The 13,795-nt window shown below is 39.7% G+C and overlaps 1 protein-coding gene across 3 annotated transcripts in view; it reads right to left on the reverse strand.

Moving 5' to 3' along the window:
* LOC128685747 (ankyrin repeat domain-containing protein 17-like) overlaps positions 1-13,795 on the reverse strand; it is a gene marked incomplete at its 3' end in the record, with an annotated part of 256,077 nt that overhangs the window by 35,520 nt on the left and 206,762 nt on the right. For all 3 annotated transcript variants that reach the window (XM_070088008.1, XM_070088007.1, XM_070088009.1), the window contains 2 exon segments: positions 12,780-12,954; positions 13,120-13,309. In XM_070088008.1, coding sequence (XP_069944109.1) covers positions 12,780-12,954; positions 13,120-13,309 — 365 coding nt within the window.

Below are 13,795 nucleotides of genomic sequence, written 5' to 3' on the forward strand. Positions count from 1 at the left end.
TTGAAAGTGAACATAGAAAAGAGTAAGGTGATGAGAGTATCAAATGATTTAGATAAAGAAAAACTGGATACCAAATTGGGGAGGAGGAGTATGGAAGAAGTGAATTTTTTGTTTTTTTTCAACAAGTTGGCCGCCCCCCACCGAGGCAGGGTGACCCAAAAAAGAAAGAAAATCCCCAAAAAGAAAATACTTTCATAGAAAATGAATGTTTTCAGATATTTGGGAGTTGACGTGTCAGCAGATGGATTTATGAAGGATGAGGTTAATCAAAGAATTGATGAAGGAAAAAAGGTGAGTGGTGCATTGAGGTATATGTGGAGGCAAAAAATGTTATCTATGGAGGCAAAGAAGGGAATGTATGAAAGTATAGTAGTACCAACACTATTACATGGGTGTGAAGCTTGGGTTGTAAATGCTGCAGTGAGGAGGCGGTGGAGATGTCCTAAGGGCAATGTGTGGTGTAAATATTATGCAGAAAATTCGGAGTATGGAAATTAGGAGAAGGTGTGGAGTTAATAAAAGTATTAGTCAGAGGGCTGAAGAGGGTTTGTTGAGGTCATTTGGTCATTTAGAGAGAATGGATCAAAGTAGAATGACATGGAGAGCGTATAAATCTGTAGGGGAAGGAAGGCAGGGTAGGGGTCATCCTCGAAAAGGTTGGAGGGAGGGGGTAAAGGAGGTGTTGTGGCCGAGGGGTTTGGACTTCCAGCAAGCATGCGTGAGCGTGTTAGATAGGAGCGAATCGAGACATACGGTATTTTGGACCTGATGAGCTGTTGGAGTGTGAGCAGGGTAATGTTTAGTGAAGGGATTCAAGGAAACTAGTTATTTTATATAACCGGACTTGAGTCCTAGAAATGGGAAGTACAATGCCTGCACTCTAGATGAGGGGTTTGGGAAATTGGCAGTTTGGAGGGGTATACTGTGTATTTTTATACGTATATACTTCTGTAGGTAGTAGGTTGGTAGACAGCAACCACCCAGGGAAGTACTACCGTCCTGCCAGATGACTGTGAAACAAAAACCTGTAACTGTTTTGCATGATGGTAGGATTGCTGGTTTCTTTTTCTGTCTCATAAACACGCTAAGATAACAGGGATATCTTGCTACTCCTACTTACACTTTGGTCACACTTCACAGACACGCACATGCATATATATATATACATACATCTAGGTTTTTCTCCTTTTTCTAAATAGCTCTTGTTCTTTTTTATTTCTTCTATTGTCCATGGGGAAGTGGAAAAGAATCTTTCCTCCGTAAGCCATGCGTGTCGTATGAGGCGACTAAAATGCCGGGAGCAATGGGCTAGTAACCCCTTCTCCTGTATACAATTACTAAAAAAGAGAAGAAGAAAAACTTTATAAAACTGGGTTGCTTAAATGTGCGTGGATGTAGTGCGGATGACAAGAAACAGATGATTGCTGATGTTATGAATGAAAAGAAGTTGGATGTCCTGGCCCTAAGCGAAACAAAGCTGAAGGGGGTAGGAGAGTTTCAGTGGGGGGAAATAAATGGGATTAAATCTGGAGTATCTGAGAGAGTTAGAGCAAAGGAAGGGGTAGCAGTAATGTTAAATGATCAGTTATGGAAGGAGAAAAGAGAATATGAATGTGTAAATTCAAGAATTATGTGGATTAAAGTAAAGGTTGGATGCGAGAAGTGGGTCATAATAAGCGTGTATGCACCTGGAGAAGAGAGGAATGCAGAGGAGAGAGAGAGATTTTGGGAGATGTTAAGTGAATGTATAGGAGCCTTTGAACCAAGTGAGAGAGTAATTGTGGTAGGGGACTTGAATGCTAAAGTAGGAGAAACTTTTAGAGAGGGTGTGGTAGGTAAGTTTGGGGTGCCAGGTGTAAATGATAATGGGAGCCCTTTGATTGAACTTTGTATAGAAAGGGGTTTAGTTATAGGTAATACATATTTTAAGAAAAAGAGGATAAATAAGTATACACGATATGATGTAGGGCGAAATGACAGTAGTTTGTTGGATTATGTATTGGTAGATAAAAGACTGTTGAGTAGACTTCAGGATGTACATGTTTATAGAGGGGCCACAGATATATCAGATCACTTTCTAGTTGTAGCTACACTGAGAGTAAAAGGTAGATGGGATACAAGGAGAATAGAAGCATCAGGGAAGAGAGAGGTGAAGGTTTATAAACTAAAAGAGGAGGCAGTTAGGGTAAGATATAAACAGCTATTGGAGGATAGATGGGCTAATGAGAGCATAGGCAATGGGGTCGAAGAGGTATGGGGTAGGTTTAAAAATGTAGTGTTAGAGTGTTCAGCAGAAGTTTGTGGTTACAGGAAAGTGGGTGCAGGAGGGAAGAGGAGCGATTGGTGGAATGATGATGTAAAGAGAGTAGTAAGGGAGAAAAAGTTAGCATATGAGAAGTTTTTACAAAGTAGAAGTGATGCAAGGAGGGAAGAGTATATGGAGAAAAAGAGAGAAGTTAAGAGAGTGGTGAAGCAATGTAAAAAGAGAGCAAATGAGAGAGTGGGTGAGATGTTATCAACAAATTTTGTTGAAAATAAGAAAAAGTTTTGGAGTGAGATTAACAAGTTAAGAAAGCCTAGAGAACAAATGGATTTGTCAGTTAAAAATAGGAGAGGAGAGTTATTAAATGGAGAGGTAGAGGTATTGGGAAGATGGAAGGAATATTTTGAGGAATTGTTAAATGTTGATGAAGATAGGGAAGCTGTGATTTCGTGTATAGGGCAAGGAGGAATAACATCTTGTAGGAGTGAGGAAGAGCCAGTTGTGAGTGTGGGGGAAGTTCGTGAGGCAGTAGGTAAAATGAAAGGGGGTAAGGCAGCCGGGATTGATGGGATAAAGATAGAAATGTTAAAAGCAGGTGGGGATATAGTTTTGGAGTGGTTGGTGCAATTATTTAATAAATGTATGGAAGAGGGTAAGGTACCTAGGGATTGGCAGAGAGCATGCATAGTTCCTTTGTATAAAGGCAAAGGGGATAAAAGAGAGTGCAAAAATTATAGGGGGATAAGTCTGTTGAGTGTACCTGGTAAAGTGTATGGTAGAGTTATAATTGAAAGAATTAAGAGTAAGACGGAGAATAGGATAGCAGATGAACAAGGAGGCTTTAGGAAAGGTAGGGGGTGTGTGGACCAGGTGTTTACAGTGAAACATATAAGTGAACAGTATTTAGATAAGGCTAAAGAGGTCTTTGTGGCATTTATGGATTTGGAAAAGGCGTATGACAGGGTGGATAGGGGGGCAATGTGGCAGATGTTGCAAGTGTATGGTGTAGGAGGTAGGTTACTGAAAGCAGTGAAGAGTTTTTACGAGGATAGTGAGGCTCAAGTTAGAGTATGTAGGAAAGAGGGAAATTTTTTCCCAGTAAAAGTAGGCCTTAGACAAGGATGTGTGATGTCACCGTGGTTGTTTAATATATTTATAGATGGGGTTGTAAGAGAAGTAAATGCGAGGGTCTTGGCAAGAGGCGTGGAGTTAAAAGATAAAGAATCACACACAAAGTGGGAGTTGTCACAGCTGCTCTTTGCCGATGACACTGTGCTCTTGGGAGATTCTGAAGAGAAGTTGCAGAGATTGGTGGATGAATTTGGTAGGGTGTGCAAAAGAAGAAAATTAAAGGTGAATACAGGAAAGAGTAAGGTTATGAGGATAACAAAAAGATTAGGTGATGAAAGATTGAATATCAGATTGGAGGGAGAGAGTATGGAGGAGGTGAACGTATTCAGATATTTGGGAGTGGACGTGTCAGCGGATGGGTCTATGAAAGATGAGGTGAATCATAGAATTGATGAGGGAAAAAGAGTGAGTGGTGCACTTAGGAGTCTGTGGAGACAAAGAACTTTGTCCTTGGAGGCAAAGAGGGGAATGTATGAGAGTATAGTTTTACCAACGCTCTTATATGGGTGTGAAGCGTGGGTGATGAATGTTGCAGCGAGGAGAAGGCTGGAGGCAGTGGAGATGTCATGTCTGAGGGCAATGTGTGGTGTGAATATAATGCAGAGAATTCGTAGTTTGGAAGTTAGGAGGAGGTGCGGGATTACCAAAACTGTTGTCCAGAGGGCTGAGGAAGGGTTGTTGAGGTGGTTCGGACATGTAGAGAGAATGGAGCGAAACAGAATGACTTCAAGAGTGTATCAGTCTGTAGTGGAAGGAAGGCGGGGTAGGGGTCGGCCTAGGAAGGGTTGGAGGGAGGGGGTAAAGGAGGTTTTGTGTGCGAGGGGCTTGGACTTCCAGCAGGCATGCGTGAGCGTGTTTGATAGGAGTGAATGGAGACAAATGGTTTTTAATACTTGACGTGCTGTTGGAGTGTGAGCAAAGTAACATTTATGAAGGGATTCAGGGAAACCGGCAGGCCGGACTTGAGTCCTGGAGATGGGAAGTACAGTGCCTGCACTCTGAAGGAGGGGTGTTAATGTTGCAGTTTAAAAACTGTAGTGTAAAGCACCCTTCTGGCAAGACAGTGATGGAGTGAATGATGGTGAAAGTTTTTCTTTTTCGGGCCACCCTGCCTTGGTGGGAATCGGCCGGTGTGATAATAAAAAAAAAAAAAATAACTTCTAAACTGTTGTATTCTGGGCACCTCTGCAAAAACAGTGATTATGTGAGAGTGAGGTGGAAGTGTTGAATGATGATTAAAGTATTTTCTTTTTGGGGATTTTCTTTCTTTTTGGGTCACCCTGCCTAGGTGGAAGATGGCCGAGGTGTTGAAAAAAAAAAGAAAATCTACATTACCTGCACTTGCAAGTAATCTTAGCTCATCTGTCTTATTTCTTAGACTCCTGTTATTTGTATAGTAAACCTTAAGGGAGCTAGTCACTCGTTGCCCTCTACTATCTCTCTTTGTTGATCAATTGATTTGCCTTTACTAGGAACTTTATTTTGAATATTGTCTTTTAAACGTATCCCTGAGGTATCCTGGTAATATCTGCTGTTTCCAACCCTAATACTGCAGCCTGACTGTTTCCCACAAACACCCATACCTATGTAATCTATCAGTTTAAAGTCCAAGACAAGTCATCAATTACCCCCTCAATCGAATTGGCTAATGCAACCACTCCAGCCCTAAGAGATGAACCCCATCCCTTGCATATATATCACATTTGCCATAGAATTTGCCCCAGTTATCAATGAATGGGATTGCAAGTTCCTTGCAATACCTGTCTAGCCAGCAATTTACACCAACTACCCTAGACATCCATTCATTGCCCACTCCCTTTCTAGGCAAGATGCTACATATGACTGGGATCCCTCCCTCAGACCTGACTACTTCTATGGCTGACCTGTACTTATCCAGTAGCTCCTCTCTCTTGCCCTTCCCAATGTCATTACCCCCTAGCACTAAAACAGATAATGGGCTTATTCCCATTACCTGACATATCATTTTTCAACCTGCTGACTATGTCACCAACACCAGCTCCTGGGAGGCACACCCTATCTGACCTTTCTATCTCTGTCCCAAAAAGCACGGTCCATATATCTTACCCGAGAATCTCCAACAATTAGAATATTCTTACCTTGATTAGCAGGGGAATCAGTGACCTTCAACCTCACTAACCACTGAAGTACACTTGTCCTGGAGAACAGAGAATTGATTTCCTACCGTCACATCTTCTCTATTAACCCTCCTTATCTTCCTTTTTCCTGAACTGTGAATCACTTGCCACTTAAAGCGGCTGCCACTCTCACTGCTGCTGACCATTTCCTCCTTACCAGCTTAATCCATCTCTCACTCACTCCCAAACCCATCTAGACAAAGTTTCAGCCTCCTATTTTCCTCCTGAAGAAGTAGAACCTCCTCCTCCAACACTTGAACCTGAGATTCTAAAACGTTACAACAAGCCATGGTGCTTGATAACACCCCACACTAACTCCCAGAGAGCTTAGGCAGGTATGACCACTGACCTCAGCGTCTTGCCAGAAGCAAGCTGAAATCACGGTTTAAATAGTCCTACAAACTGCAATATCACTACCTCTCCTTCAGAGTGCAGGCACCATACTTTCTACCTATAGAACACAAGCCTGGCTAACAAATTTCCCCTAATTCATTCACAAATGTTATTTTGCTCACATGCCAAAAGTACATAATGTCACACAAAACTGTACTTGTCTACTCACTCGGATCTAACTCTCCAACACAAGCCCAATAAAAAGCCAGGCCCAATGTTTTAAGTCACTACTTTATCAACCTAGCAGAAGAGCACATTAGCTAACCCTTTAACCGAGTCCAACATACTAGAGTAAGCGGATGATGGCTGTCCAACGTAATAGTACACATGGTTTTTCATACCTTCAAATATGCCATCTGCCAATATTTTTCACTTCAGCTATACTATTTGGGTCTAAGATCAGGTAGGTCCATGCAGTGCATTATGAGGTAACACTATCTAACTAGCATAAGTAAACAATGACATCAAGACCCGTTGTTTCATCACTAGCTTCCCAACCAGCTAACACAGTTTGAAACTGCCAGGAAGATGCTTTATTCATTCAAAATTTATTACAATTTCATAATACTAACAGTGGATTTAGTTAATAAGCACACTATGTAAATTTCACCTAGGATAATTCAATATAATCAAACAATGTAACATTTCTACGTTTCCATTACTTATTATACGAGGAAACAATTGTAATACCACAAGATTTCCTTGTTTTATATATTTTACAATAATATGGAAGGCATACAGGTGTTAACCCTTTGACTGTTTCGGTCGTATATATACATTGTACGAGCCAATGTGTTTGATTTTTTTTTTTTTAACAAGTCGGCCGTCTCCCACCGAGGAAGGGTGACTCAAAAAAGAAAGAAAATCCCAAATAAGAAAATACTTTTATCATCATTCAACACTTTCACCTCACTCACACATAATCACCATTTTTGCAGAGGTGCTCAGAATACAAGTTCAGATGCATATACATATAAAGATACAAACTGCCAATATCCTAAACTCCTCCTTTAGAGTGCAGGCATTGTACTTCCCATTTCCAGGACTCAAGTCTGGCTATATAAAAAATAACTGGTTTCCCTGAAACCCTTCACTAAATATTACCCTGCTCACACTCCAACAGCTCATCAGGTACCAAATACCATTCGTCTCCATTCATTCCTATCAAACATGCTCACCCACGCTTGCTGGAAGTCCAAACCCCTCACCCACAAAACCTCCTTTACCCCTTCCCTCCAACCTTTTCGGGGACAACCCCTACCCCGCCTTCCTTCCCCTACAGATTTATACGCTTTCCATGTCAATCTACTTTGATCCATTCTCTCTAAATGACCAAACCACCTCAACACCCCCTCTTCAGCCCTCTGACTAATACTTTTATTGACTCTCATAATTTCCACACTCCGAATTTTCTGCATAATATCCACACCACACACTGCCCTTAGACAGGACATCTCCACTGCCTCCAACCATCTCCTCGTTGCAGCATTTACAACCCAAGCTTCACACCCATATAAGAGCGTTGGTGCTACTAAACTTTCATACATTCCCTTCTTTGCATCCATAGATAATGTTTTTTGTCTCCATATATACCTCAATGCACCACTTGCCTTTTTTTCCTTCATCAATTCTATGATTAACCTCATCCTTCACAAATCCATCCGCTGACACGTCAACTCCCAAATATCTGAAAACATTCACTTCTTCCATATTCCTCCTCCCCAATTTGATATCCAATTTTTCTTTCTCTAAATCATTTGATACCCTTATCACCTTACTCTATTCTATGCTCACTTTCAACTTTCTACCTTTACACACACTCCCAAACTCGTCTATTAACCTTTGCAATATTTCTTTAGAATCTCCCATAAGCACAGTATCATCAGTAAAAAGTAACTGTGTCAATTCCCATTTTGTATTTGATTCCGCATAATTTAATCCCACCCCTCTCCCGAACACCCTAGCATTTACTTCTTTTACAACCTCATCCATAAATATATTAACCCTTTGACTGTTTTCGACGTATAAATACGTCTTACGAGCCAATGTTTCTGACGTATATATACTCAATAATTCTAGCGGCTTCAAATCAAGTGGGAGAAAGCTGGTAGGCCCACATGTGAGAGAATGGGTCTGTGTGGTCAGTGTGCACCACATAAAAAAAATCCTGCAGCACACATTGCGTAATGAGAAAAAAAAAACTGATCGTTTTTTTGGAATAAAACGCCGACTTTGAGGTGTATTTTCGTATAGTATTTATCGTTGTATTCGCGTTTTCATGGTCTTAGGTGATAAAATGGAAAACATATTACAGAAATAGAGATGATTTCCATTACTTTTACGATGAAAACAACCTTGAAACTGAGCTCAAAGTAGCGGAAATGTTCGATTTTTACCAATGTTCAAGAGTAAATAAATCACACCACACGACCAATACACGTCAACTGGGGAGTCTAATATTCCTTCACTAGTGCACTGATATTATTTATACCATTTTTACAATAATGCAGTCGTCTGCATAACAGTAAATTTTGTATTTTTTGGTTTGAATAAAAAATCAAAATAGAAAGCAATAATAATATAAGAGGGGCCTAGAGATGTGACTAATGAACAGAGCATATGTTATTTTAGTGCCACGAATGTCTACCTTGTTTATTCTGGACCCTATTTTGAAATTGGCATCTTTTTTATTTTGCGTGAAATTGGCCAAATTGCCAATTTCTGACCACCATATTGGGTAGTCCAAATTAGTAAATGGGAGGTTTCTTGTACTCAGCTGATAGATAAAATGGAGTTCTAAAGAAATAGCTATGAGTTTGGTCAACTGGAACAATGGAATTGGCTGAAAATAGGGCTGAAAGTCGGCGAAATCGCCGATACGCATATGTCTCCGAGACCGCTAACTTCGCGGGAGCATAATTCCACGAGTTTTCGACCAAATTTCGAACTTTTGGTGTCATTACCATCGGGAAAAGATTCTCTATCATTTCATAAGAAAAAATAATTTTTTTTTTTTCAAAAATTGAGCGACATAGAATGACAGTTTCAGAGAGGGGCCTGAAACAGTCAAAGGGTTAAACAACCATAGTGACATTACACATCCCTTTCTAAGACCTACTTTTACCGGGAGGTAGTCTCCCTCTCTTCTACATACCCTAACCTGAGCCTCACTATCCTCATAAAAACTCATTACAGCATTTAGCAATTTACCACCTATTCCATATACTTGTAACATCTGCCACATTGCTCCCCAATCCACTATCATATGCCTTTTCTAAATCCATAAATGCAATAAAAACTTCTTTACCTTTATCTAAATACATACTGTTCACATATATGCTTCAATGTAAACACTTGACCTACACATCCCCTACCCACTCTAAAACCTTCTTGCACATCCGCAATCCTACATTCTGTCTTGCCGCTAATTCTTTCAATAATAACCCTACTGTACACTTTTCCTGGTATACTCAGTAAACTTATTCCTCTATAATTTTTACAATCTCTTTTGTCCCCCTTCCCTTTATATAAAGGGACTATACATGCTCTCTGCAAATCCCTAGGTACCTTCCCCTCTTTCATACATTTTTTTTTTTCAACAAGTCGGTCGTCTCCCACCGAGGCAGGGTGACCCAAAAAAAAAAGAAAGAAAATCCCCGAAAAGAAAATACTTTCATCATCATTCAACACTTTCACCACACTCACACATTATCACTGCTTTTGCAGAGGTGCTCAGAATACAACAGTTTAGAAGCATATACGTATAGAGATACACAACATATCCCTCCAAACTGCCAATATCCCAAACCCCTCCTTTAAAGTGCAGGCATTGTACTTCCCATTTCCAGGACTCAAGTCCGACTATATGAAAATAACCGGTTTCCCTGAATCCCTTCACTAAATATTACCCTGCTCACACTCCAACAGATCGTCAGGTCCCAAGTATCATTCGTCTCCATTTACTCCTATCTAACACGCTCATGCACGCTTGCTGGAAGTCCAAGCCCCTCACCCACAAAACCTCCTTTACCCCCTCTTTCCAACCCTTTCGAGGACGACCCCTACCCCTCTTTCCTTCCCCTATAGATTTATATGCTTTCCATGTCATTCTACTTTGATCCATTCTCTCTAAATGACCAAACCACCTCAACAACCCCTCTTCTGCCCTCTGACTAATGCTTTTATTAACTCCACACCTTCTCCTAATTTCCACACTCCGAATTTTCTGCATAATATTTACACCATACATTGCCCTTAGACAGGACATCTCCACTGCCTCCAACCGTCTCCTCGCTGCTGCATTTACCACCCAAGCTTCACATCCATATAAGAGTGTTGGTACTACTATACTTTCATACATTCCCTTCTTTGCCTCCATAGATAACGTTTTTTGACTCCACATATACCTCAATGCACCACTCACCTTTTTTCCCTCATCAATTCTATGATTAACCTCATCCTTCATAAATCCATCTGCCGACACGTCAACTCCTAAGTATCTGAAAACATTTACTTCTTCCATACTCCTCCTCCCCAATTTGATATCCAATTTTTCTTTATCTAAATCATTTGATACCCTCATCACCTTACTCTTTTCTATGTTCACTTTCAACTTTCTACCTTTACACACATTCTCAAACTCATCCACTAACCTTTGCAATTTTTCTTTAGAATCTCCCATAAGCACAGTATCATCAGCAAAAAGTAACTGTCAATTCCCATTTTGAATTTGATTCCCCATAATTTAATCCCACCCCTCTCCCGAACACCCTAGCATTTACTTCTTTTACAACCCCATCTATAAATATATTTAACAACCATGGTGACATTACACATCCCTGTCTAAGACCTACTTTTACCGGGAAGTATTCTCCCTCTCTTCTACACACCCTAACCTGAGCCTCACTATCCTCATAAAAGCTCTTTACAGCATTTAGTAACTTACCACCTATTCCATATACTTGCAACATCTGCCACATTGCTCCTCTATCCACTCTATCATATGCCTTTTCTAAATCCATAAATGCAATAAAAACTTCCCTACCTTTATCTAAATACTGTTCACATATATGCTTCAATGTAAACACTTGATGTACACATCCCCTACCCACTCTGAAGCCTCCTTGCTCGTCCGCAATTCTACATTCTGTCTTACCTCTAATTCTTCTAATTCATACATTTATTAAACAAAAATACCAACCACTCCAACACTATATCCCCCCCTGCTTTTAACATTTTTGTCATAATCCCATCAGTTCCAGCTGCTTTACCCCTTTCATTCTACATAATGCCACATGCACCTCCCCCACACTCACATCCTGGTCTTCTTCACTCCTACAAGATATTATACTTCCCTGGCCAGTGCATGAAATAATCGCCTCCCTTTCTTTGTCAACATTTAAAAGTTCCTCAAAATATTCTCGCCATCTACCCAATACCTCCATCTCCCCATCTACTAACGCCCCTACTAGTGGACAGTGTCAAACATTAAAAAATTAAAAACAAACATAACTTGGCATTAATTGTAATGCATAAATACTGCTGCGGTATTTATGCTTTACAGTTACCATAAAATCTAATACTTTTATCAGATTCTACTCAGCCGTATTCAATTCATAAAAACAATTTGTAAGAAAGGTTTTTTTTTTTTTTTTTAAATTTTGCCACACAGGAATTTTAATTCCTGGATATATCAGAGTTAAGGGTTTATCACAAGATGATATAGGTTCATCCTGCTATGGCAATTCCTCCTCCTCTAACTCACTATGCCAATTCCTCCTCGCTATCCTTCAGTTCTCATAATAAAATTAAGCATTTGATCTCTACTAATTTAATGGAAATTGATTTAAGAGACTTCGGAAATACAGTAAACTATAGGTTGAATGGACCCCCTATGCAACAGATTTCAGATAAGACAGGCAAAATTTTGGGCAGATAAATGTTCAGAATCACTGCATTGGGGTGTCAGGCAGAATCATCAATGCAGCTGACCAAGTTCACTGCATCACAGCTGTCCAATATGGGCAATGTCCAGGACCAGTCTGTTTTCACTGTTCCTGGATGAGGATGGGGTGGCCCACATTAGTTTGTTAAAGTCTGCATATTCACACTGTTGCCATTTGGTCTTCAATTTTCCTCTAGATTTGGTGTGTTTTGTTACAGGCAACAGACCTAGTCCACTAAGTAAAACATTTGTTCATGTCTAATTATAAGGTACAATGATAGTTTACTGACCTTCAAGTGTAATGGTCAGAATAAAGTTTTCTTCTACCAACTATTAAGGATTCTTAATATAACACTGAATATTCTCCACAAATGTTTTATAGTATTTTATACAAGTATTCGTAAGGTAAATAAATTTCGGACATCAAGCAAGAAAAATGCTGTGTAATGGTTATGACTTTCCCTCAGTTAGCTAAAACAGTGGAAGTTTGGGGGCCATCACTCAAGGCCTGACAAGCAATTTGAGAAAAATCTATGAAGGGGGCCACTCAAATTTTGCATGTTACTTAATTAATTTTTTAAAGGATTTACATATCGATGTTTTGGATACATATTTTTTCAATATCATTTACAAAAAAATCCTCACTATATAAGAGGGTTTATTGTACTTTATAACCTGAAAAATGACTTACTATTTCATGTATAAACAAGAAATAGCATAATCAACAACTCATTACATAACTATCTTGAGCAAATGCAAAACCTTCACAAGAGTAATCTAGGTACAGTAAAAATGAAGAATGACATTCTCAAAATTACAACACACAATATACCACACAATATATATACTGAGAGGGGTGGGGGGGGGGGGAAGGATGACAAGGAGAACTTACTCAACTAGGTCTCTATGTCCCTCTTGTGCTGCCTCCATGAGTGGTGTTGATGCCCCAAGTTCAAGGTCTGCTCCAGCCTTGATGAGTAGGTCAGCAACATCTCGAAAGCCACCACAGCATGCCAATGTCAATGCAGTCTCTTGTGTTTCTTCCGTTTGTGCATTAATATCTGCACCTGAAAAATAAGTCGTAAACATACTTTAAGCAATTTTGCAATATGTAATTTCTTTAAAATTATTCTATTCATTTACAGTGAACTATTAAATTTTCAATTTAAATATACAAAAGACATTTGAAACATTTTGTGGCAAAACATCTGATTATAAAACATTGCAGTTACCATGAGCTAACAGCAGTGTGACCATTTCTTCATGTCCTTCCCTGGCAGCCTCCATGAGAGGGGTATATCCCTCATCATTAACTTCCTCGATATTTGCTCCTCTTTCTAAAAGCAGGAGTGCAAGGTCAGTGTGGCCACCACAAGCAGCCAGGGTCAGGGGTGACTCAAAGCTGTCGGCAGGCATATTCACCTGAAAAGTAATTAGAAATAGGTATTCAACAAATTTAGAAATAGCACCCGAGACATAATTTTATAAAATCAAACAAAAAAGAAAAATGCAGTAAACTAAGCCCAAATCAATATTTCAATATCTTTCTTTAAAAAACATCAGCTCTTTCCCAACAAGATATGGCATTCCAAAGAGGTGTATTTATCATTCACTCAGTAGCTGTCTTCCTGAAAGTGGTGACATCACAATTTAAATGACCCACAAACTTCAATATCACACCCACTATAATTTTCATTTCCAGAAATTAACCCTTAAACGGTCCAAATGAATATACACATTCTCTCGCGTAGTGCCCCAAACGTATATATACGTTTCATTTGTCATTCATTCAACATTGACACGATAGGACCGAGTCGCCTAGACATTAGAGATTGGGTGTGTGCACTCAAGTGTCCGCCATATGAAAAAGATTGAGGATGCCTGGATACCACATGCTCTTTTTTCCTA

The sequence above is a fragment of the Cherax quadricarinatus genome, chromosome 23 (genome assembly GCF_038502225.1).
Source record: "Cherax quadricarinatus isolate ZL_2023a chromosome 23, ASM3850222v1, whole genome shotgun sequence".
Taxonomy (NCBI): Eukaryota; Metazoa; Arthropoda; class Malacostraca; order Decapoda; family Parastacidae; genus Cherax; species Cherax quadricarinatus.